Below are 27,643 nucleotides of genomic sequence, written 5' to 3' on the forward strand. Positions count from 1 at the left end.
AGATGTGGCTGAATGTTTCATTTGTCTGGGGGAAGTGTAGTCAAGTAACGGGAAAAATAAGGGAAGGGCTGTTTTACTTTGAAAAAAATTGCCCCAACTCATTCCTCTGATTTCAGATGGGACCTAAAGCACCCTATAATAGGAAAATCTGGATCTGAGGCTTGACTGACTTCCTCTCAGGGCCATTTTCCGACTTCCAAAGGCCTCCAATATTCTTTGAGCAAAAGACCAATTAAGCTCCTGTGCTTTAGCCCAGTTCTGGACAGCTCCTGTTTGTGTCTTGTGGGTAAACCTGTAACAGAGGACCTCTTCCATATAATTGACCCTAGAACCCTCCCCAGGTGGTGCTATCACTCCTTGCTACTTCAGCCCAGGGAGGAAAAATTTGATTTGAAATCCATGGATGAGACAGATATACCTGTAAGTATCTGATCATGTCAATAATTGAAGCCATTTATTTTACCTGAGAATGTCATCAGACCAATTGTTTTCCTACAATAAGAATGGAAGAAAGGGGCAGTGCATACAGGTTCTTAAAAACATCCTCATATGCAAAAGTCACCTCAAGTCCTTCCCCTGATCCCCCTCTCAATCCTATGTTGCTACATAGAGCACAGGACTGCTGAGAGAATCTGAAGTAGAGCCCCATGTCCACATTCCACTCCCTTTATTTGTATCTTGTATATACACACACACACATACACCCACACACACACACACACACACACACACACACACACATCACAACCAGGGAGGGAAGGCAGTGGGTCTGGGGAAAGAAATGTGGTAGGTGTTCCCAGTCACCCTAGTGAGGTCTCCAACCTTTCTTGAATTCTGAGACTGACTGTAGGAAGGAGAAAAAAGCAAGGTTATGCATCAACCAGTCCTAACTGGCCCTTATACTGGGATGAAAAAGCTTAAAAGAACAAGAGATCCAGGTGAGACCAGTTCACAGAAGAGCAGTGTGGCTTGGGGATGGAGTACTCCTGGTGCCTTTTATTATTAGTCTCTGTCTTGTCTTGCATTACGTATGTCCAGGAGGAAGTCTTCTGTACCACTTTTTGTTGCAAGATGCCTAAGGTTTAGGTCCAAATACTGAAGAGAATACTAAAGTATTGAGCAACGGTGACTGTGGCCCAGGATCAGGGATAGCTATGTCCTCAGCATCCCCTTCTGGGATTAATTGTCTTGGATGTGTTTGTGTCTGATGTTGTGTGAGCTGGCAAATCTGAAGTGCAGCTGAGTAAGTGGGTGGGAGAGAATCTGTTTCACTTCTCAATCTTGACCAGAATCTCCTGGGAGAGGCAGAACTGGTCTCCTGCCCTTTCTGATGCAAGTAATTTTGGTTAGTCTAGAAAGGTTGGTAAATTTGTGGGAAATAAAAATGTCTTATCTTTAAGATGAAGTAAGATCTACCCTTTTCCCAGAATATCTGTGCCTTTTCCTCTGACTTCCCATATTCACAGGTCTCCTAGCATTGTGGGGTTGGGAGTGCTGGTGAACAACTTTTCTTAACCCTAGCATTCACTCTAATTACCATTCTATGTCTCACCTTTCTTTCACTGTTGACTCTTCTCAAATAAATGGCCTATGGCCACCATCTCCATTTCTTTTCCAGTCACTCTCTCTGAGGATAGCTATGTCTTGACTTCTGTCTTCATTACTCTGCTGAAAGTGGCCCCTCAAAAGTCACTAGTGAATTCTTTGATTCTAAATTCAGTAGCCACCTCTTCTTCTTGATCCTTCTGTTACAATCTCAAAATTCTCCTCCCTTATCATCTTTAATACTTCACTGTAATACTTTGGCACCTACTTCTCTTAACCCTCCCTGTTCCTTTGCAGTGTCCTCATTCTACTTCCACTCTCTGACTTCTGGTTTTCCTCAAGGCTTAGTCCTTGGCTGCCGGAATTCCTGTTCCTACATTCTCTTTCCCAGAGCATTCATCGACTCCCATAGCTTCAACTATTATCTTTATGGGAATAAATCACAGCTCTTATTTCCAGGCCTGTCTTCTCTCCTGAAACTCAGAAATATAACTTAAACTTCCTGTTAAATATCTCCACCCAGACTTACCATCATCTCAAAATCAATAGATTTAAAATTGAAGTAATCATCTCCTCCTGGCTAACTCCTCCTCCTCCTAATCTCCTTTTCTCTGTCAATAGGACCATAATTCTTCAAAATGTTTGAGCTAGAAGCCTTGGAGTCATCTTTGACAATCTCCTTCATCCCCCATGTTCAAAGAGTCACCAATTCTAGTTTATTTTTCTTTAATGATGTTTCCTGAATCTGTCTCTCTAAGCCAACCCCTATCACTCTAGTCCAGACCCACATTACCTCAAGCCAGGATTACTGAAACAGCCTCTTAGATAGCTTGCTGTCTCTAGGCTCTCTGCCCTCCAATTCATTCTGTCTATAGCTGCTAAGATAATCTTTCCTAAATACTGTATTTATCATGTCACCACCTGCTCAAAAACCTTCAATTTCTCCCCATTTCCTCTTTCATAAATCTAAATTCCCAGAGAGGGATTTCTAGGCAACTTTTACATGGCCCTAACTTTGCCTTATTTCTCGATAAACGCCCCCCTAAACACACACAACCACATACACACATGTGCACACACATATTATGTTAAACTAAAATGGTTTCTTCATTGCTTGATAGATATACCATGATTATTCCTGATCACATATTTTGAAATACCTCCCCCCACACACACAGAGGTATGTGTGTGTATATACACACATACATACACATATACATATACACGTATGCACATAAACACAAACATTTATGTGTGTAAGTATGTATAATTCCTGCTATATACCAATAATGAGCTAGGTACTAGAGATACCAAGCCCCCCCCCCAATTAAACAGTCCCTATCCTAAAGAAGTTTACATTCTACTTGGACATGACCATCTACACTCAAAAATATCAGGAGCCCCCAGTGTCTTTTGTTGTTGTTCATTTGTGTCCAACTCTCTGTGACCTATGTTTGGGGGAGGGGGATTCTTGGCAAACACACTGGAGTGGTTTGCCCTTTCCTTTTCCAGCTTATTGTACAGATGAGGAACAGAGGCAAACAAGGTTAAGTGACTTATCCAGCGTCATATGGCTCATAAGTGTCTGGGGCCAGATTTGAACTCATGAATATGAGTCTTCCTGATTGCAAGCCTGGTGTTCTATCCACTGTGCCACCTAGATGCCATCTTAAATTCAATATAAAGGAGGCTATCTATTTTTTAAGATCATCCTCTTCTGTGAAGATTTCCCTAATTGTCTCTCTCCTCCTTGCCTCCTGTTCTTAATGAAATTAGAAGATACTGGTGCTTAATTGGAGGCCAATGCTTCATTCTTTTCAGTGGTACCATCCCTTGTGGAATGAACAGTCAGAATGAGGATGAGCAGCTGGCCTCTCGCTAATGTATATTGAAAAATCTACCTCAGCTCTTTCAAAGGAGCCCTTCTTTCTGGTAGCCCTTTAAAGTGAGCATGACCTGCAGCATGGAAAGAGAAGGGTGTTTTCCATTTATTCACAGCATTTGAATAATTGCTTTTATGTTGGTATCTTTCTAGTCTTGTCTTTTCTCCTAAGCCTCAGTCACGTGTCTTCAAATGTCAATGAACATTTGTGTCCAGATATGTCTTGCCATTGGCTTTGAGTGTTGGGGGGATTTGGAGGAGAAAAAAGTAAAGATTGAGGCTTATTTCATAGATTTCAAACTTGCACATTTTTAGCGTTCTTTGGTAGCTCCTGCCCTCAGGAAACCATAGTCTATTAACATGTGTTTGATTTGGTCTGCCGGTATTTTGTAGGCCCAACTACAAAGCTATGTATGATGGGCAATAAGAAAGTACAGCTTAAGATTAAAGATGAAAGAAAATGGAAATGAGGATAGGATTTTCTCCTCTCCTGATGACATTGTGAGAGTTCCCCAGTACCATGCTTGAGCTGGCCGGAAGAAGCATAGCATTTAATGGCAATCTGGGAATGAAATCCCATTTAAAGTGTTTAATTTTCTTAGTCTCAAGGGAAATGGGGAGAGAGTATCTTCTCTGAGTCTATTTGATAGGCACATTTACATCTTGTAGTTCTCTCTTCCTGTCACAGTTTCTGGGACAACGTTTCAGAAATGCCCTTTATAAGGGCTCTTTTAATGTCACTGAAACAAGACCCTGCACAGACCATCTACCTTTACCTGGAAACTGTGGTTCATAATGGACTTCATTACCTTCTCTGTTGGAATTTTTACTGTGATGAGGGAAGCCAAGATACACAGCAGAGAGGAGAGCTTTAAGAGCATCAATGGAGAAAGACATAACCTGCTAGTGGCCAGGAGCTGTTCATGGTTCTGAACCTCCTGAACATGTAACGGATATAGCTACCTAACCCCAGAATTCCAAATACTTCAGAGCCAGCTACAAGGCCTGTAAAGAAACCATCTGGACAAGGTAATTTTAATCGCCTCAGTGGAGCCCAAGTCCTACTCAGGATGCCAGAACTAGGTAATAGGGGAGAACTCAAGGTCATCTCAACTAAGCCAATCTTAATAGGAATCCTCTATATGATAACGATATCTACTCAGCAAGGGGTCAATCCTAACTCTTGAGGTACTTCATCCCACTAATCATTAAGAATTTCTCCTCTCATATCATCCATTTTTTAAAAATCATATCTATAGCTTCCAGTTCTGCTTTTTCCACATGATGGCCATTTAGATATTTGAACATTATTGTGATACCTCCCCGCCCCCAAATCTTCTCTGTTTTACATTCAGTATCCCCAGTTTGTTAAACCTATCTTCATATGGTACCAATATCTTTATTATTATCCACTAGATAGTATACAGCTTATGGGGAAGGGAAAGGAACAAGTATTTATTAAGCACCTACTATGTGCCAGGTACTGTGCTAAGCTAAGCACATTATAATTTGATCCTCACAATGACCCTGGTATATAGATGCTAATGTTACCATTTTTCATATGAAAAAAACTGAGGCAGACAGAGGGTAAGTGACTTTCCCAGGGTTACACAGCTAGTAAGTATCTGAAGTTAGCTCTGAACTTAGAGCTTCCTAACTCTATGTCCAGTACTCAATCCATTGTGCCATCTAGCTGCCTTTATTGATGGCATTCCCCCAGTTCCACCAATCTAGTAAGCCTGTTACAAAAAAGTGAAATGAATTTCATATAGCATTCTTTGTTTGTGATGAAGCCATGCAAACTTTTTGTGATCACCACTTTATATGTGTATATTATATGTATATATATACATATATATACACACACACATACACACACACTCACCAGCTATCACTTTAATGACATTTTCTAGAATTTTTGCCAAAGAACAAAGTTTGCTTGTTTATGGTTTATATAGCCCATTCTCTCCCCCACTATAAAATAGAAGACTGCCTCTCCTCAGTTCTGAAATACTTCTCTTATTCTCCACATTCTTTCATAGATCACTGATTACAACTCAGCAATCACATCTGCCATTTTGTTTAGGACTAAGGTTTTAGTTCACCTAGTATTAGAGAATTGCCCTTATAAGAGGCAGCTCAGTACTGTCTCACTATTGACTTATTTATCTTGTATAGCAACACCTTATTATGAATTTTTGTTCTGTTCTTTCTAGTCTAAAGGTCATCCTCTTTCTCAGTGGGAAACAGAAATAAAAGAATGAGTGAACAGCTCTGCTTCTTTCCATCTTTTGTTTTCATCATCTCACCTTCCCCAGTGAGAGGGGAAATGAGGTTGCTATTCCATCTTAGAATTTTTAATAGAAAGGTAGAAGAAAGCTGGGTGTGGTTTAACATGTAGACTAACATGTAGTTTAACATTCCAGAATTGTTTCTCTTTACATCATCTGAATTTCTTTCTCGAAAGCATCCTGTAATTCCTGGACTGACTTCCCCTGTCAAATTTTCCATGGGATACTATCTATTCTTTCTTCAGATCTCACAAATATTTAGGATACATGTTAAACTATGCCCAGTTTTTTTCTCCCTTTCTATTAAAAATTCTAAGATGGAATGGTAACCTCACTTCCAGCAACCAGTTACTTTTGCTGGTGAAATCCAGAACAGATTTTCCCTTTTTTGATTCTGCCACCCTTTGAAAATTAAAATTATCTGGTATGTATATATAGTAAGTCCAGAAATTATTAGCTACTCAGCTTTTGATAGAGAAAGAACTCCAGTGGATACTTGGATAATTGTTGTCTCCGAACACTATTATAACAAACATTTGTGCTGAGCTTGTGGTCTGTTTGACAATCTCATGAGCTATATTTTCTTTTTGTACAGGAGGTCTGTAGTGTACTCATGAGAATATCACTTTGGTTTCAATCTCAAATGATCTTCATCCAAATGAAATCCACCACTCTGTCCTCCTTTGTTTCCTTTTTCTTTTCAATCAGAAACCCCTTCCCAAAGGCTTATTCTACTCATGGATCTGATACCACCAAGTTTAAGTGACCTCTGAGGCCAGATTCACCTTAGGATCTTTAGTTTATTTTGTTTGGTACAAATACTTTCTGCATTTATGTGTAGACATTTGAGGTGATGGATTTCTGGATTCTTTCTTAAATTTCCTCTTTTATAAATTTCCAAGTGAAACTACCATTTTTCCTACATCACAACTAATCATTAACATACCTAGCTTGGGAGATTTTCATTGATACTTTTCTTTCTTACCTTTTCTTTTCAGTTGATTAGATACATAAGACTCCGGGTGAATACATTCTTACCAGTCCCTGCTAGGCATACTCTATCCCAGACCAGAATATTGTCATTCTTATATTTCAAGCCATGGTCCAGCATCCAAGTCGCATTTTCCATTACCATTTTATTTACCAACTATTTGCCTCCCAGATCTCGCACTCATCTCTGAATCACTTGCTTTTCATGGGCAGCAATGATGAAAACATTACTTGTGCCCCTAAATTCTTTAGTTTCATGACAAAACTTAATAACACTTAATATCCATTATTGAAGGAGATAAGCCAATATGGTGGAGCAAGAGGAAGCAGTATACTCCAGCTACCCCAACAACTACCTCAACAAAGATATAAGAAAAATGCCAGACCATGTAGTGATTAGGACAGCTAAGAAGAAACTACAGTCTTTGTAGAATAAATCACACATCTGACACATAGATCATAGCAGGAAATGTGGAGTAGATGTGGGCTAGGATCTTGGACCCAGACCCTAGGCTAAGAACAGGGACTCTGTACTGTTGCTCTCTCCAACCCTGGAAAAAGGGATCACAAATTCAGATCCTGGCTCAGAAGAATGGTCAAGTTCTGTAACTCCTGGGGTAAGGACAGGACCAAAGACTGCTGGTAACTTAGAAAAAACTCCATTGCCTTGACATAGAGAGGAAATCACAGGCTGAGTCTTCAGGCTATGAATAGGGTCAAAGACTCAGTTGCTGACTGAGCAAAACTGGGAGCAGATTCAAGGACTCAACCTCCAGGCCCAGAACAGGGTAGAATGGTAGTGGTCACACTGTTTATCTGATGCCAGAGAAGGATTGCCAATTTAGCCCCCAGGCTCCAAAAATAGGTAATCAAGTAGTGCTGTTGCTCTAAACCTGCAGACCTTCCAGCTAGCTGACAGGGGTTAGGGCCAGAAACTTTGCCCAAGGCTTTAGATCCTAACTGGGTTCTAGAGTCTGGAAAGTCTGGAGGGCAACAATCAGACTGCGTCCTCAATCATATTACCCATAGCTTGCTGAAAAATTTGAGCTCCCTAGCCCTTGAAGAATATGGCATTTAATATATAAAAATGTAGCAGCAAGATCTCAGATGAGATGATCTAAGACCATACAAGGCCATAGCCCTAACATTACCTCCAGAAAAATTGAACCTGGTCATAACACAAAGTCTGAAACTGATAAGTAAAGTTAGAGGAATGAGTAATTTTTTTAAATGATGAAAAGCTATTGTGGTGCCAGGGACAAAGTAAGAGTTTAAAATGATATAATAGATGAAATGAGAACTCTAGAGGAAAGTAGTGGGGAAAAAATGAGGGCTATGGAAGAAAGACATAGAAAGAGAACTTTGTACAAAAGTCACAAAAAATACTCAAATACACTTAAAATTAGAATGGACTAAACAGAAATTAATGGCTCCATGAGACAAAAAAGAAATATCAAAGCAAAATTGAAGGTTTGAAAAAATAGCAAAAAATAACCAAGGGGAGATAATTAAAAATCATTGGATTACCTGAAAGTCATGACCAAAGGAAAAGAAAAAAAGAAAGGAGCCCAGATATCATACTACAAGAAAGTATGAAAGAAAACTGTCTACATATATTAGAACAAGAGGGCTAAATAAAACTAGAAAGAATCTACATATCATTTCCTGAAGGAAACTCTAGAATGAAAGCTCTCAGGAATGTCATAGCCAAAATAAAGAATTTCCAGGCCAAAGAATAAATGGCGCAAGTAGCCAGAGAGGAGTTCAAGTACTATGGGACAATTAGGATCACACAAGATTTAGCTGATACCACTGTGAAGTACATTGAATACATTAGTCCAGAAGGTTAAAAGATATGGTCCTACAACCAAGAATAATTTATTCAGCAAAACTAAGAATAATCCTACAGATTATTAATGAAGTAGAGAACCTCCAAGCATTTTCGATGAAAAGATTAGAGCAGAGTAGGAACATTAAAATACAAACAAATATAAAAAGGTAAATGCAAGTGAGCACTTGGAAGGGGTTTTACAAAGATGAAGTATTTGCATTCTAAATGGGGAGAGTGATACATATGTCTCTTCAGAAATCTGGTGTCATCAGGGATCATGAAGAAGGTCAAACAAAGCAAAGGTTCTAGAGTGGTTTTGTTACATTTTTATGATCTTAAAGTAAAAGAACAGGAAGGGAGGAAAGGGTCACCATAGAATAAAAAAGGAGGAAAAGTAGATGAACATACCTCACATAATTCTAGTACCCAATACAAGTCAATACAAAAGAGAAAGGGGTGGAGGAATAGCCACCACTTGAACCTCATTTTCATCTGAATGGGTCAACAAAGAGTAGAACACATACACACACAATTAGGATCACACAAGATTTAGCAGATACAACTGTGAAGAGCATTGAATACATTAATCCAGAAGGTTAAAAGATATAGTCTTACAACCAAGAATAACTTCAGTTTAGAAATATATTCGAATTGGCAAGAAAATAAGGGAATAGAGACACGGGAAAGAGAGAAGAAGAGAGAAGGCAGAAATAGCCCTAATGAAAACAATACCTAAGCTTAGAGGTTTTTTTAAACAAGAAATTGTCAAATCCTATGATTGGGAATATTATTGGGGGACATGATAAAATAGAGATGCTAGATAGTAAATATTTTTGGTGATTTTTTAGTATATCCTGAGCCATATCTTCTAAATTGCCATTGAACCTGGTGTTTTGTGGTTTTTTGCCAGAAAAAAAAAGACTCAGGAAAGAAGCATCTGGAGTAAGAATGGGAAGTAGGCTACTTGGTTGTAGCTGGCTTACGATCCACAGGCCAAATAGCATCCTTCCTTCCTTTCCAATGACTAAGTGATGGTCTTATCACAGGACAGGAAGGAATAGAGGAGAAGAAATATGCATTTATATAGTACCTCCAGGTACTGTAGGCACTGTACTAGGTGCTTTTTTTTAGAAAAAAAAAATATTACCTTGTTTGGTCCTCACAACAACTCTGGGAGGTGAGTTATATTATTATCCCCATTTTATAGTTGAGGAAACTGAGGCAAACAAAGATTATGTGTCTTTTCCAGGGTCACATAACTAGTAAGTATCTGAAGCCAAATTTGAACTTGGGTCTTTCCTGGCTCCAGGCCCACACTCTATCCATTGTGCCACCAATGGTCACAAACAGCCTGTTTTCCCTGGAATAGTGGAGAAAAGGGGTAATGAAATGAGTTAAGGGTAGTGTGGTCACTAAGTACACCTTTTAATACTGCACCTATCACTAACCACATGCATACCCTATTACGGTACTGTAATGTGAAGGTTCCCATACATATAACAGAATTTTTGAATGGTAACCAACCACCATATTTTCTGTTAGTTTTCTGCAACTGCTTATTACAAGGACCCAAATGTTCTGACACAGTTATACTTGAGAGAATAGGAAAAGTCTCAGATAATGGCCAAAGAATTATAGAGCCTAAGAGTTGGAAGGGATCTCAGGAATTGTCTAACAAACCCAAACCTTTGAAATGACATAGCTGTCACTGATCCTGTGACCCAAAGTCATTCCTGCCAACCCCTTATGGCATAGCACAGAACACATGACTTCCTCAGGGAAAGTCACCAAAAACAAAAGTAGCCCAGAGAACCCTTTTTTATCAGGTATCATCTGTCTCTGTCTCCTTCCTTCCAAGACAATCAACTCTATGATGGCAGCAGAACAGACCATTTCATACAATCTTCTCTTTGATATCATCTGTTGGCTGAGGCCAGTACCCTGCTCATGGTTGTTGCCTGAAGGCACTGCCTTCACATTCCATATAGCTCAGCTGCTCTTACTTTTTTAGGGTGGTAACACTTTCTTTCATAAAGAATTTTAATGAAGTTAAACACTGACATGGTAAAGGAATTATATTTCGATTTATGTATTTCAATACTTTCAAGGATCCATAATTTCCTCAATATGGATGCTCCCTCAACCATTGAAGTTCATAACCCCTCTGTTCCTTAATGAGAGAGTTTCATGAATTTCTGTAGCTGAAAAAAATTCATCACCTTGTAGTCAATCTTCTAATGATGACGGCACTTGTATTATCATTTTAAAATAAGGTTGACTAGAGTTCTTTTCGTATCATTAATATTCTTAAGAAATACTGATTTCAAAACCAAAAGCATTATAACTCAAAATTGAAAAAAAAATTAAAAATTTTCTTCAAATGTAATTAGGGAAAAAATAAAATATTATTTACAATATAAAGAACAAACAAAGAAAGAAACCAAAGCCAGAGACCATCAGGTCCTCTAATGTTTGACTCACATAGAATCCAGATCCATGATCAAAAACCAATTACCCAAATGGCCATCAACCATAAGAAGTAGATTTAATTTATGTGACCAATCACATCATCTTCAGTGACTGCCTATTCTTCCCCTCCTCCCTCCCCTGCATTTGTACATCACTAAACCTAGTCATGGGCAATACTGAAACACCAAGGAACCATTGTTTTTGTGGCCTCTAAGTAACACTAAGGAAGCTATACTCATACCTGAACACAAAATAGCAGTAATGCTGGCTTCCTTGACCTTTCTGGGTCACAAATCCTGTCCTGCATCCAAGATGATATCGATCCACCATTAAAAGTGTCAATGCTCTGAACCATTTTTTTTCTATCATACTATTTCATATACCCTTTCTCACCTGGTAGGACCAGAGTTTTATGACCAGTGGCATGCCCTCTGGATTAAGGCTGTTCAGGGTGATGGATCTGGCTCTAATACAAACAGAAGGTAGTGGCTATAAATGGAAAGTATACCTCCAGCTCAGGTGTGACAAAGTATTTGAATTAAAGAGCTTGGGTTGAGAGTCAGGAGTTGGGTTTTTGGAGTTCCAATCACTAAGGAGCTCTGTGATTTGGGGAATTCATTTCACCTTTCTGGGTCTTGGTGTCTTCATCTGTAAAATGGGAATAATATCTGGCCTATCTATCTCATGGAGTATCCCCTGGACATGAGGAACTGAGGTTACACATGTGAAAACACTAAAATTACAAAGCATTATATAAATGTATAGGATGATAAGTATTTTTATGATCGTTCTCCACTACTATCCTACTCAGAGACTTCATCATCGTTCTGGAGATACTCCTGGCTTCTGGAAGACTATGCCAATGGAGCACAACCCTTGGCTGATACTATGAAGCTGGATAATTTTATACCACAGGGGTGAGGACCAACTTACCACCAAGAACCAGCCTAGCTAAGTTCATAAAGTTTTATTCCCTAACGGTAGGCCACCAGCTAATGCCATTGTTGGCCAAAGAAACTGACTAAGGTACACAGGAGTTGTGATTTCCAGTGGTAAAGGGAGGTCAAGAAGCTAGATCCACACTAGTGGATAGTGTGCTGGGCTTGGAATTAGGAAGACTCAATTGCATGAGTTTAAATCTCGCTTCAGATGCTTACTAGCTGTGTAACCCTAGACAAGTCACTTAACCTTGTTTGCCTCAGTTTCTTCATTTGTGAAATGAGCTAGAAAAGGAGATAGCAGACCACTCCTGAATTTTTGCCAAGAAAACCCCAAATGGGGTCACGAAGATTCAGACATGACTGAAACCACTTTACTAATAAAAAGCACTAATCTTTTGAAGTATGAAAATATTATCATCATCATTAATCAATAGTCAATACATATTTCTTAAGTGCCTAGTGTGTGCCAGGCACTGTGCTAATTAATCATTATAATCATCTTCTCTGGAATATCCTCCTTCCATCTCCAGCTGTTGAAATTCCACCAATCCTTTAGGGCCCAGATCAAATTTCACCTCCACAAGTCTCTCATTGCCACACTTGGAAGTGAAGTCACTGTACCTTGTTCACACCTTTCTTACACATTTAGATTGTATTTTCCAGCATAGTTATCCATGGGCATGCTTCATGTAGCAAGGTAGCATAGTGGAGAGAGTGCTGGACTTTTTAGTCAGGAAGACCTAAGTACAAATCTTGCCTCTGACACTGATTAACTGTGTGAACTTAGGCAAGTCACTGGACCTGAATCCTAGTTTACTCCTCTGTAAATGACGGGGTGGGATGTGACAGCCTCAAAGGCTCTAAATTTATGATTCTGGGTCACTTACTACACCATGAACTCTTTGGGGATAAAGACTGAGTCTTATTTACATTTGTGTGAGCTGTACCTAACACAATGCAGTGAGCACAGTATGGCTTAAATGGGAATCTTGAATTCTTGTTATTACAGTTGTCATTATTATTTTTTAACATTATCATTATTCAATAGGTCCTTAGAGTTAAGACTTAGAAGGGATGCTGGAGGACATCCAGTCCATGTCCTCCATTTAATAGATGAAGGGACTGAAATTCAGATAGATCACATAGTCTGTCCATTGTCACGTGGTAGTAGAGCTTGGATTTGAACCCAGGCCCTCTGACTCCAAACATGGCACTCTTTCCACCTGATCATGTAGACATAGAAAAGGAAGATGAGGGCACTATTTCAAGATTCATATGGCTACCAACTCACTGGTCTTCCTCAATTCTGCACAGCAATCTGCTGCTCCTGTTGTTTCCTCTACATCCTTCCCTTTGAACACCCCTGCAAAGTCTGCAGAATGCCTTTCTCAATTTCCCTCCAGATATATATTTTTTGGCACAAAGGCAAGAGCAGGGCTAAGCTTGGAGCTTCTGAAAATAAAGATGCTGTAGGAAAATGGGAAGATTAGAGAAGGAAATGGCAAACCACTCCAGTATCTTTGCCAAGAAAACTCCAGATGGGGTCATGAAGAGTTGGACATGAGTGAAAGACAACTGAACAACAAAGGCAGATGGTGCCTGAGGAGTAAAACCCTGGTCATCAACTGGGAGAAGTTTAGAGTGAAATATGTTATCCTAGGCATTTCGCGGGGAGAGGGTGGAAGCAGAGTGCTATATCTGAAATTTCATCAATACAGAAAATTCCTGGTATAGACTCTCTGTCCACCTATACAGATGAGTAAGTCACGAGGAATTCAGAGTTTTAGAGTTGTCTGAAGCACTGGTAAGTTAAGCATGATCAGATGGCTTCTCCCAGAACCTCCATTTAAGAAGAGTACCCAGGCCAGCCATGTATTGATTTTTCCCCAGGCTGCACTCCAGACTTCTTTACCATGTCCATGCCTTGTGCAGAGTACCTTCATTCTCCTACCCACTCATCAGTTTCCTTTTATGTGTTGTCTTTTCTCATTGGAACATAAACTCCTTGAAGGCAGGAGCTGTCTTTTTGCTTGCATCTGCATTCCCAGTCCTTATAATAGTGCCTAGCACATACTAACCACCTAATAAATTCCTTGACTGACTGACTGACTGACTCAGTTTATGTCAGAGGCAGGACTGGAAACCAGCTCTTCCTGTGCCCAAGCTTGGTCCTCTATCCAGCATGTCATGCTGCCCTTCATCCTAGATACTGTGCTTATAAATAGTACATCATTGCAATTTCATTTGGATCATTGAAATCTTTAGTATATCATTTGAGTCTGCACTCCATGGTTAAGTGCATTGAAAGGGTAGTTTCTTAGATAATAAAAATGGGAACATGCGTCTAGTTGACAAAACTGGCCCATCCAGCTTGAGACCCTCCTTTAAACCTAGCCATGCCTTGGGAGGGCATATGTGGGAAAGGAAAAACTGATACAACCACATGGAAATATTCCCAAAGTTCATTGCTGCCTGACACTAAAGGGCTGCAGTATGGGGGTGTCAGCAGCCCTTAGATACTGAAAAGTCCCCCTTGTTCGTAAAACCACAAGCCCATGGGTAAGCCCAGATTATTTCCCAGTATCATGGTTGTGACTGTGCTTAGCCTCAGGAACCCCTCAGTGGACACACAGAATAATCTACCAATTTGCTGCCATAAACCTATCATGTACTCCTGTTACACTGGAGCAAAATAAAGATGATGCTATATGTCTGTCTCTCCACCTTGTTTCAGAAATTCAAGAGTTATACCTTTAAATAATCAAATTGTTTAAAAAATCAAATTGTTTTACTTCAAACATTTGTGGTGGAAATCTTTTCAAAGTATCACACAACTCCTCACCTTCTTTAACTAAAGAATGAGAACAAAATTTAACTTTGTCTTGATGACTCTAGGTCATCATCATGAGTATCCATTCCTGTCTTGTAGTGTATAACACAAGGCTGCTTTCTGGTAAGTTGGGCCCTTGGGCCCTGCAACTAATGGGTCCAGGATGCTGGGCTCTGATTTTTTTGCACTTGCTTTTCATAGTCTGTCTCCTCCCTCAATGTCAGTTTTATCCACTGACACTTCCCCGTACTACCATTTGTAAGCCCACCTGTAGCATGCCCTTCCCCTGCTTTTAGCTTGCTGCTCCTAATCTGCTGTGGGCCAGGAACACAAATAATTGGGCTTATTAGAATTGTGCATAAAAAGAGCCAGTACATAGGCTCTGTGACATCTGTTTTGTCTGCTAAGAAGTTGACAAATTTTACCAACCATTCTAGTCCTAGATTAGATTCCAGATATGTGTAGGAGGAAGGGAGGAAAGGAGGCTGAAGGTTAATTGACATTGGTCTAGGTAAAATGTTATTGTAATAACAATCTCTTATATGTGAGGAATTTATATTTTTTCGGAGTGTTTTCATTATCACATTGCTGTGGGGCATTATTATGACCACCGGACATATGAAGAAACTGAGGCTCAGTGAAAGTAAAGATAAATCATCTGAGGAAGCAGTTTCAGGTGATTCAAAGACTCAAAGACCAGTTGGGACAGAAGGGTCCTTTGAAATCACCTAGTCAGTTTCAGATGGGGAAATTGCCAATGGGCTGTAGGTTTTCTGGCTCTCAGTGGGGGATAGGCTGGATGCCACAGAATAGGGCAGAGAAGTCAAAAGTTCCCCTTTTTTGTTAGCTCCGTTGTCAGCTGGTTCTTGGGCAGTATGAGTGAGGACCATCCATCCTCTCCGCTGCTGTTGTAATAATACTTTATCTCTGACAAGAAGGAAAGAAGGACTTTGAATAGTGAAGAAGGAAAGGAATCCTATGTTTTCATAGCACCTTTAAGCCCCAAGCACTGAATTACCTTCAGATATTTCACCATGCATATAGAGAATTGCATATTGGCCTGTAGACCAGAGTAGCTTTATACTCAAGGAACTGAAAAACCACACAACTCTGGCTTATCAGGATTGACTCACGCCTGATGGTAGCAGAGTTCGCAAATCTAATTCCCTGATACAAACCCAGTCATTTCTACTCATTTTACATAGGCAACAGGAGGCACCTCCTGCCTGTACCACCAATCCCTGCCAGCCACTCCAATAGGACAATATTATGTTTGGGGGTGAACATTTAATCTAGGAGCGGAGATGGAATGAGATACTGAGGCTGGCAAATGGTGAATAAATGACCAGGGCTGAGAGAGCAGGGGAAATGAGGGTGATTATGCAGGCACCATTCTCTATGAATATATTAGCTCCCCAATAATCCTGTTCATTCCAGCTGCCTCCAAAGCAATTTCCCTCCGTTAAAATGAGTCCAGGTGTCGGGAGGATCATTCCTTGCTCAGCTTCATGCAGGATGCTGCTACTGCATCCTTCTATTAAGAATGGGCAATTAGATTATGCCATACATTGGCATGAGCTGCCCACAAACACCCCCTGCACCTGCTAGGCTTCAGCAATCCTGGGTGAGATTTTGATGGTCTATCACATTCAGTCTTTCTGCCCACAGGACAGTTCTGCTCCATTTCTCTATTTTCCCCATGTTCTTTCTTAAGTCCTTACTCCCTAGAAACCAACTCACCCTGATCCCCAGCTCCACATTTTCTCCTCCATAGACCTCCATTCCTTCATCCAATAAGCCGATCTCCTGGAAATATTGCCTGTCCACAATAAAGCAGCCAATGAGGGCTGGGCTCCTGTAGGCAGGATAGAGATGGAAACAGTTATCAGAGGTTGCCCTTCATGGATTCCTGTGGATCAAAGAGTTGCAAGGGCCCCCTGGACGTATGGTCATCTGTTGTGATGGCTTACACCTGCCAAGCCCTAGATAATCTACTGGGCAGCCCACTCCTGCCGGCCGTCTTTCATCAACATAAATAAGGTGTCTCAGTATTTAGGAAGAGGGCAGACAGTACCTGCCTAGGGATCTCTGGCTATAACATTGTACCAACCTGCCAACTTCCTCTAGGGCCTGTGATGATCCATGGTTCCTAATGTGAGCTGCATTTCCTAACTGTTTCATTGTCTGACTAGAATTCTTAACTCCCAGCCCCTCCTTGTACACTTGGGATCTTTTTCTATCCATGCCTTCTGCCAGGCTTGGGCTTCTGAGTATCAACCGTATCTCCCTAGTAAGACTCCGAATTTCATGTATGACCCTCATTTTTCCCTAATACTAAGAGATATAGAATCAACATCTTGGAGTTACAAGAGCCTTCAGAAGCTCTGGAAGCAATTTAGTTTAGGAGAAAGACCATTAGATCTGAAGCCAAGAAGCATGGGTTCAAATCTACCTCTGGCACTTAGCAGTTTTGTAACTATGAGAAACCAATTTCACCTTTGTGCCTCAATTTCATTATCTGTAAACATGGATAATAATAGTTCCACTATTGACCTCAATGGATTGTTATAAGGCAAATAATTTGTAAATCTTAAAGAATCATGTTGTAGTGGTAATAGCAGTAGTAGTGGTAGTATTAGTAATAACAAGAATAGCATTTATGCGGTGGTTTAAGGTTTGCAAAGCATTTTGGGTATTATCTTGATCCTTACCATAACCCCTAAACAAATACTCTTATGAAGTTGAGAGAAGTTAAGGGATTTGCCCAGAGTCACACAGAGTCCTCCTGAGAGAACATTTGAATTCAGGTCTTCCTGACTCCAAGGCTAGCACTCTAGACTAGAAATCCCTTCTACAATGTAGCACTCAAAAATTAACTGGCCATTGACCTTGACTTTGCCCTCAACATTCAAAGTAACAGCTCTGCTAATGCTCCAGATATAACCCCACTTATATGGCTTTCCAGCTGTTACTTTTGGCCCAGTTGTACAACATGTCTTAGTCCTCCCAGACTGCCCTACTCTAGCGTCACTCCCAACCTGATGCTGACAATACAAAATCAGGCTAAATTCTGCTTTGATGTGAATAATGTAAGCATCATTTCTGCTTAGCTTTAGGTTATGTTTCTAGATTGCATTTTCATAGGAATGTACCACTTCCATTTGGGGGAAGGTTATTAGGTTGGCAAATCAGGAAATGCCATAGGCATGATACATCTTTATTTCAGAAAAAGCATTTGACAAACTCTCCCATGACAGCCTGGTGGATTGAGTGGCAGTATAGTGAGGTAGAGTAAGAACTGGTTGAACATTACAATTTTCATTATCAGCAAGGTGGCACAGTAAAATTAGAAAGACCTGGGTCCTAGTTTTCTCTCTGTCACTAACTCACATCCTTAGGCAAATAACCTCTCCTCTCTGGACATCAGTTTCTTCTGCTATAAAATGAATGAGATAGATTTAATTAACTCTTAAGGCCCTTCTAGCCCTAACATTCTATGATCTTATTCTTGAATCATGTCTCTCTCTCCCATTTGGAGGCTGTCTTTAGTCAAGTGCTATTTGGCTCTGTCCTTGGTACTGATCTGTTCAACATTTTAAAAGGGTGACTTGGGTGAACATAGATGACATACTTAACAAATTCACAGCTGACACAAAATTGGGAGGGAGAGTTCATACCACAGATGAAATTATAAAGATTCAAAATCATTTTGACAGGCTGGAACATTGAAATGAAGGCAAAAAGATGAACTTTAGTAAGAGTGAATGTCATCCTACATTTGTCACCCTCCTCCATCACACACACAAACACACACATCAAACAAATGACAAGCTGTGTATGTAACTGTGTAAGCAAAGGAACTGGAAATATGTGTCCTAAAATTAGTTCTTATAAAAGATCTGAGTTTTTTTTGGAGCACAAGTTTAATATGAATCAACAGTGCCAGTATGGCCACCTTAAAAGTTAACACAATCTAAGACTGAACTAAGAGAAACAGAGTAATTAAATCATGGAAAATAATAACCCTCCGTCACAATCATATGCCACAACTACTGCTCAATATCTTCAGATATCCGAAGGACTAGTATGTGTAGAAGAGAAATTACACTTGTTCTGCGTAGGAGCAGAACCACAGGCAATGGCTGGAAATAGGAAACAAATTTTGGTCCAGCGTAAGAAAGAATTTTCTAATTCAATTCAAACATTTATTAAGCATCTTTTACATGTAAGGCACAGTGCTAGATAATGAGGATATGGAAATGAAAACTGAAATGACTTGCTTGATTCATTAGATTGTAAATCCTTTGAAGGCAGGGACTGATTTTTCTTTTATTTGCATCCTGAGCACTTAGCATAGTGTCTGGCACATAGTAAACATTTAATAAATGCTTATTGACTGATTGTCGGAAGGGCTCAGTTTTGAGAACAGTGGCCATTGATCTGCTGCCTCAGTAGACTCTTGTCTGCAGGTTCCTCTCCCTCCCCACCCCACTTCATAAAGCAAGAATTATTAGAGGGAAGAACAGCCTCCTCTCACCTACCTTGAGGAGGTTACTTATTGGGTTTAAAGGCCTTGCTGGGCAATAGGCTTCATACACAGAGGGAGCTGTCTGAATAAATGAGAGAGTAAATAGTGGCATCCAAGTATCTTACCACATTCTCCCACTTAATTATGTTGATAATTGTGACAAGCCAGCAATAATCATAGGTGAAGTGTACCCCCGGGAAAAGAATCATTAATGATGCCCTCCTCTGAGGCAAGAGAGTCCCAAGAGGATATGACAGCAAAACAAATCATGTCCCTCCCCAAAGCATATTGCAGAACCCATACTTGCTCCATACTTGTCTTTTAGAAATTTCCTACAAACACACAATAAACAAAAATGTCCTCTTTGTCATTGTGCTCATGTAGGAAACCCTGGACACAATGGGTGTTAATTAAAGAGGGCAGGATGTTAGCAAAGGGCTGGCAGAAACACCCAGTATTTCTCTGTAGTAGGATGATCCAGCCGGGAAAAAATGAAGATTTCTGCCTTTGAAAGAGCGCAAGCTTGCTAAAATGATTCCAAATCATTCTACTGGAGAGTGCTATGCATTTCTAGCTCTTGCCTGATGTTGTATCAACCTATGAATAGGGGGTTTGATAGGAAAAGGGGAAAAAAGAAGAGGAGCAGAAAGTATTAGTCACTCACATACCAATGTTCCTGAAATTCATGCAATTATTGGGCATCACCTGGCCCAGGGGACATGCTGCTGGAAGATTTCTCAGGAAAAAAAGGTGGCAGCATTGATTTGGGGAATGGCTGGACAAATTATGGCATATGAATGCAATGGAATATTACTGTGCCATAAAAATAACAAATAAGAACAATTCAGAAAAGCTCAAGAAGTCTTGAATTAAGTGATGCAGAGCTAAGCAAGCAGAAGAAGTAGGTAGGGAGTGTCCATGAGGACCACAATGATGTGGAAGAAAACAGCAATGCAAGTCTTTGGAATACTGATGATTCCAGAGACCTGTTTAGCAATACCTTTTGTCTAACAAGATGTCTTGAACTACAAGTGCAAAAAGAGGTCTAGATTTTTATATATGGACAATGTGCTGATCTATTTTGCTTAACCATACCTCTTTATTGTTGCTTTGGGCAGCTAGGTGGTGCAGTGGATGGAGTGCCAGGCCTGAAGTCAGGAAGATTCCTCTTCCTGAGTTCAAATCTGGCCTCAGACACTTACTAGCTATGTGACCCTGGTAAAGTCACTTAACCCTGTTTGCCTCATTTTCCTTGTCTGTAAAATAGATTGGAGTTGGAAACGGCAAACCACTCCAGTATCTTTGCCACAAAAATCCCAAATGAGGTCATGAAGAGGCAGACACTACTGAAAAACAACTAAACAACTGAAACTCTTTGTTATAAGGGATGGATAAATTGAATGGGGGGGATGGGTAACAGGGAAGTGGCAATGTTTTAAAATGTATTAATAAGCATCTTTTTAAAAGAAAGAGGCATCATCAAGCTTTCTAGGTTAGTTTCCACCTTGCCAGCTTCCATGGTTTGTATCAGCTATGAGAATTAATTATATCTGAGTGAAAGGCTCTCCTCTATCTTGGATCTTGTCTACCTAGGGTGGAGCAATGATCATAGCGGTCCTGCTTGGCTGGCATCACAGCCATCTCAACTCCTGCTGCTTAGCTGCCTTCTTGAGAAAATGAGTTGCCTTACTTAACCCAATTCAATCCAATTCCATTCCACAAGCATTTATGAAGCACCTACTACGTACCACATAGTATGCCAGACACTTGAAATGCAAAGACAAAAAGAAACTATTCCTACCATCAAGGAGCTTCCATTCTACTTTGGCATTACAACATGTACACAGCTAAGTACATTTCAGGTAATGTGAGAGTTAGAGACTTGATCTGTAGTGTCATTGTTATAGGAACCTTCCAGATTAGGAAACAACTTCTACCAAGACAGGTTGGTGCTCTCTCTGCAACTCAGAGCCTTAGAGAGTTGCCCAGAGCACCAAGAGGTTAATAATAGCTAATAATGACAACACCCGAAGGCTTGCATTGGGCTTTCCTAATATTCTCCCATTTTATCTTCACAACAACCCTGATAGATAGGTAGTATCATTATTTGCATTTTATAGATAACCAAATTAAATGACCTGTCTGATGTCACACAGCTAGTAAGTGTCTTAGGGCAGTTTGAGACCCAGGTCTTCCAGACTCTAGGCCCAATGCTACCTACTCTTCCACCAAGCTGCCTGAGTGACTCTCTCAGGGTTACACAGCCAGCATGGGCCAGAAGTGAAAACTGAACCAGAGCCTTTTGGCTTAATTTGTGTCTACTGTGTATACATTTTATGTTTACTTATCTACGAATATTTTATGTCCTTTCAATAGTATGTTTGCTCTTTGAGGGTAGGAACTATTGAATTTTTGCCATAAAGTTGTGTCCTAAAGTTAAAGAGAGAGAGAGGGACAAAGATAGAGAGACAGACAGAAACAGAGACAGACATAGATAGACAGAGACAGACAGAGAGAACATAACAGCTGATCAAATAGTGAGCCTGGAATTAGAAAGGCCTGAGTTTGAATCCCATCTCAAACGCTTAGTAGCTACGTAACCCTGGCCAAGTCACTCAACATCTCTGAGTCTCAGTTTCCTCATGTATAAAATGGATGGTTGTGATGTTCAGATGAGAAAACATGTGTGAAATCCTTTGAAGACCTTAAAACACTATAACACTATATACATGTCACTTATTGTCATTGCACATTTTAATTGTTTTTCAGTTGTATCTGACACTTTGTGATCCCTTTTGGGGTTTACTGAAATGGTTTGTCATTTTCTCCAGTTTTACAGATGAGGAAACTGAGGCAAACAGGATTAAGTGACTTGCTTGGGATCACACAGCTAGTGAATGTCTGAGGCTGGAATTGGACCAGACCCCAGGCCTGGTGCACTATCTCCTGCTCATTGTTGCACATATCTAATAAATGTTTGATGAATCAAATCGAATAATAATGTAGAATTTTATGTTTCAAAAAACTTTATGTACTTTAAACTATTGGCTCCTCACACCAATACTACAAGAGGTAGCATAAACATTATTATTCTCACTTTCTAGATGAAAAATTGAGGATTCCAAAGGGGAATTGACTCGCCCAATGCCACTCATGAAGTGTCAGTGACAAGGAGTCCAGGACCTCTTCCAATATGCCTCTTCTTAGGAGCTGCTGATTGCAACATTTTCAAAAAATACGCTGTTAAGCTATCAGACCACAGCTTAGCATGGTGATGATAACATGACTCCTATTAACGAAGAACATAGTAACTGTCTTGTAGGGCTTAATTTTTTATGGGTTTTGACTCATAAGAAGCTAAATCTACCCAATCCAATATATTGTTTTCCAGTTGATAACACAAAAGATAGTAACGGCAGAGATGAATTGGGGCCTTGAAAGGTAGTTGGAAGTCCCATTTTCTGTTACTGAAATTGCTTTCATCTGGGGAAAGCCCCCATGTCCTAGTCCAACACTGTTATATTTCCTTTCTGGAACTAGCTGAGATGGGAATTGATGGGAGAGAGCCGATTAGCCAGTGGGAGGGGATAGGTTTGGGCCAGAGTCCAAATGGCCTCCAGGAGTGGATGGAAACAGATAACCTGCTTGTACATCAGAAGGGTGAGAGAGCAGTCAGCACCAGCACATACCTTATTGGAGCAGTTGAATTCTCCAACTTCCACCAGGACTTGGGAGGATTTAAATAGCGACACCACAGCTCCCAGTCAAAGCCTTGTGCAGCCAGGGGATACTCCTCAATCTCAAAATTGTCATATTTGATATTGTCGAAGGACGGAGAAATGATCCGCTTCCGGTTTTCTTTTATCCTGGTGAGCACAGGTTCTGCCCTGGGGGGGAAGAAGGCAGAGAGATAGCTACTGCTGCAGAGAAAAGTGGGAAATGTTTCTATAGTAACAACACTCTTCCTCACCCTGGCAAAGGGGATGTGGAATGGAACCCAGGAACCATGATAAAAACAAGTTTAAAGATTCCCTTGGAAGCAAGGGGAAGGAATTTTACAGACTTATGAGTCGGATGATCTCAGAGGTCATCTAGGCCAAGACAGCTGAAGCAGCAACTCCTCCACAGTAATCTTGACAAATACTCATCTAAGATCTGCTTAAAGACCCCCCATACCCCAAAGCAACTCATTAGAAAATTTAGCTTCATATGGAACTAAAGTTTACCTTTTTGCAGTATTACATTAATGATTACTATTTGGATCAGCCAGTTCCAAATCCACCTCTCTGTATTTATCATTTAGCCTACATCTTTCCAACTTGCCATGAGTATAGTATGAAAGACTTTGTCAAATTCTACATGAATGTTCATATTTATCATATGTATGAAAAAGAGAGGCCATCCCTTGATTAACTTCTTAAAGAAGCTTATTCACTGAATGGGCGTTACCTCACTCAAAGTGAGAACTTGAAAAGACCTTAGACTGAAAGGGCCAGGGTCTCCCATTGCATCCTGGGCTATCTCCAGTCATCCTGGTGAATATCTGGCCACTGGACCCAGATGTCTCTGGAGGAGAAAGTGAGGTTGGTGACCTTGTACAGCCCTTCCTCACTCATATCAAAGTCAGCTGCAAGTCATGTCATCATTTCCCTGATGTCATGGTCCTCTTTGAGAATGAAGGACAAACACAACAACAACGCAATCATATGTATGACATTCCCCTGATCTATCTGTATGGTAACTTCTTCAAAAGGACTGAGGTTAGTCTGGCATAATCAGCTCTTGATGAAACCATGTTGCCAGTTAGTGACCTTTGTTTCCCTTTCTATATGTTTAAATACCATCCCTTTAATAGGAAACAAAGTCGACCCCACTGGCCTAGTTCCTGTAGATTCTAAATTATTCTCTTTCTTAGAAATTAGAACAATATCTCCATTTCCATTCATGTTTTAATATATTTCAAAATGTATTTTAATGATCCATGAAAAAGATATGAAAATTCATTTTTAACAGTTATGTGAAAGTTTCCTTCACCTTGGAAAGTTTCCTAAAGCAAGGACCAAGGCCAGAGTGTTAGAATAATTTGGAATCCTTACTTCATGCTGACCAAAGCCAACCAATCCAGGTCTGATTATCTTTTTGTACCTTCTTCCAAATAAAAATAAGAATAATGATTGTTCTCAAGAAGGGGAAAAAGAAAACTTTAGCTTTCATGGGAATGACTAAATTTTAGTTTTGGTCTTATATAAATTCACAATACCTTATTGAGGGAAGTTTGTTGTTCAGTCATTTTTAGTCATGTCTTACTCTTTGTGAACCCATTTGGGATTTCTTTTTTTTAATTTTTTAAAATTTTTTGGAAAGGGGAAGGCAGGGCAGTTGGGGTTAAGTGACTTGTCCAAGGTCACACAGCTAGTAAGTGTATCAAGTGTCTGAGGCCAGTGCTCTACTCACTGCACCACCTTGCTGCACCCCCCATTTGGGATTTCTTGGCAGAGATACTGGAGTAGTTTGCCATTTCCTCCTCCAGCTCATTTTACAGATGAGGAAACTGAGGCAAACCAGATTAAGCGACTCGCACAGGGTCACATAGCTAGTAAGTGTCTGAGGTCAGATTTGAACTCAGGAAGATGAGTCTTCCTGACTCCAGGCCCCATACTCTATCCACTGTGCCATCTGTCTGCCCCAGTGAAGAAAGAGAAAGAAACACTTAATTCAAGTGCGACTGTGTATTGTCATCCTGGTGGAAGACCCAGAGAAATTTCTTTTTGTTATTTGTCACTGTGTAGTATTCATAGAATCACCAAATCTTAGAGCTAGAAAGGAGGACAGAAATCATCTATTCCCACTCATAGCTGCTTATGAATCTCCTCTGCTGCCTCTGCTACCTCCTTGGCAACTAATCATCCAAATTTCTCATTGAATACCTTCAGTGATAGAAAAATACCACCTTCTAAGGCAATCCATTTCATTTTTGAAGAGCTCTTATTGTTAAGAAGTTCCTCCTTAGAAATCCAATCTGACAACAACTATACTTTTCTAAAAATGCTCCAATTCACTAATGATTAGAGAAATGCAAATTAAAGCGACTCTGAGATTCCACTTCACACTCATTAGATTGGCAAAGATGACAAAAAATGTAAATGGAAAATGTTGGAGAGACTGAGGGAAAGCAGGCACACTAACAGGCACTGGTGGAGCTGTCAATTGGTTCAACCATTCTGGGAAGCAATTTGGAACCATGCCCCAAAAGTTTGGAAACCATGCATACTTTTGGACCCAGCAATACCAAGAAACTCCTCCTTATACTGAACCAAAGTATATTTCCCTGGATTTTATAGGATTGTAGGGCTATAGATTTAGAGCTGGAAGGAAAATCACAGGTCTGATAGTCTGATCTCCTTAATTTTGCAGATATGAAAACTGAAGCACAGAGAGAGAAGAAATGACTTGGCCAAAACAACACATACGCCAAGTGACAGAGTTGAGATTCAAATCCAGTTGATTTTCAGCTTATACAGTATCACTCCCACTTGGTCCTTGCTCTGCCTTTTTGGATCTCAACAGAAGTTTAACCCCTCTCTTCCATATCCCTTCAGATATTTAAAGACAATAATCTGTCTATGTCTTTTCTTCTCCAGGCTTCTCTCTCTGTGTTTCTTTGTTTCTCTGTCTCTCTATCTATCTGTCTCTGTCTCTTCTTCTTCTTCTTCTTCTTCTTCTTCTTCTTCTTCTTCTTCTTCTTCTCCTCCTCCTCCTCCTCCTCCTCCTCCTCCTCCTCCTCCTCTCTCTCTCACTCTCTCTCTCTCTCTCTCTCTCTCTCTCTCTCTCTCTCTCTCTCTTTCTCCCTCCCTCTCTCCTTCTCACCCTCTCTCCCTCCCTCTCTCTCTCTCTCTCTCTCTCTCTCTCTCTCTCTCTCTCTCTCTCCCTCTCTCTCTCTCCCTCTCTTATTTTACTTATCATCTCTGGCTCCTTCAACCCTCAAGGCATAGGTCAGGAAGAATAGTAAACAGCCCTAAAGAGGATTAAGATTTTGGGGCCCCTCGATGGCAGCTTTCAAGATACCTGTTGACTCATAATGATTAATGTATTTCTGGAGAGGGCCTCTGCTCATTAGCGTTAGATTTCCTGCATAATTGTTTATTCAAATCAGCTTTAAATAATCCAATTCCCTCTCCTATCCCAACCATAAATTCAATGAAAATGGTTTGTAAATGGCTGGAAATGCCAAGCAGGAACTTTAATCATAAAAAACTGTTAGCTGCAATCTTAATTTTCCTTGAGTTATGGGAAAACAAGCCCAGGTCTAGTCTATAACACAGAAGGGACCTACTCTGCTTGTTGTTTCTTCCTGTTTCTTGAGTGGTCTAATGGAAAGAACACAGAATGGGAAATCAGAAAAAGTGGGTTCAAGTTTAGGTTTCGCTAATGACTTAACTATGTGGTCTTGGATAAGTCATTCCCTCTTTCTAAGTCTCAGTTTACTCATTCACAAAATGGGGATAATTTTCATTACCCACTTCATAAGTGAAGCCCCTGCTTGGCATTTCCAAGAGGCAGCTGGTGGTACAGAGGATAGAACACTGGGCCTAGAGTCAGGAAGACCTGAGTTCAAACCCAGCCTCAGACATTTCCTAACTGCATGACCCTGGGCAAGTCACTTAATCTCTGTCTGTTTCAGTCTATAAAATGAAAATACTGATAATACTTACCTCCTAGAATTGTTGTGGTATTTGTTACAATGAAAAAAGTGCTCAGTGCAGTGCTTGGCACATAGTAGGTGCTATATAAATGCCCTTATAATTGTGAACTGCTGTAATATTTATAATACTGGTAATAATAGTTGACATTTATATGGTACCTTAAGGTTTATAAAATTACGTATACATATATAGAAATAGATATCTTAAACTTAATTGCAGCCCTGTGAGACAAGTACAATGGGCATGATTGTTTTAGTTTTATACATGGGGAAACTGAAACTCAGAGAGTTGAAGTAACTTTGTCCAAAGTCACATGGCTACTAAGTAGCTGTGGCAGGATTTGAACCCAGGTTTTCCTAATTCCTAATTTCCTAATCTAGCATGCTAGGAACATCATCATTTTCCTAAGATTATAGGTTTGTAGATTTATAGTTGAAAGGGACCTTAGAAGCCTTGTGCATTCATCCAATACCCTCATTTTACAGGTTAGGAAACTGAGGCCCAGAAGTGAAGTTATTTGCCCATGGTCTTACTCCACAGGTGGTAAGTTGCAGAAATGAGATTTGAACCTGAGTCCAGAATGCAGTCCTCTTTCCACTGCATCACTCTGCCTCCTATTAATATTAACTTTCC

At 40.1% G+C, this 27,643-nt stretch overlaps 1 protein-coding gene across 1 annotated transcript in view; it reads right to left on the reverse strand.

Moving 5' to 3' along the window:
• GALNT18 (polypeptide N-acetylgalactosaminyltransferase 18) overlaps positions 1-27,643 on the reverse strand; it is a 460,133-nt gene that overhangs the window by 126,581 nt on the left and 305,909 nt on the right. Inside the window, exons 5-6 of the mRNA XM_036763883.1 lie at positions 22,997-23,194; positions 16,520-16,634 (exon numbers count right to left, since the gene is read on the reverse strand). Of these exons, the coding sequence (XP_036619778.1) occupies positions 16,520-16,634; positions 22,997-23,194 (313 nt within the window). The remainder of the gene's footprint in view (positions 1-16,519; positions 16,635-22,996; positions 23,195-27,643) is intronic.

Source organism: Trichosurus vulpecula, chromosome 6 (genome assembly GCF_011100635.1).
Source record: "Trichosurus vulpecula isolate mTriVul1 chromosome 6, mTriVul1.pri, whole genome shotgun sequence".
NCBI lineage: Eukaryota > Metazoa > Chordata > Mammalia > Diprotodontia > Phalangeridae > Trichosurus > Trichosurus vulpecula.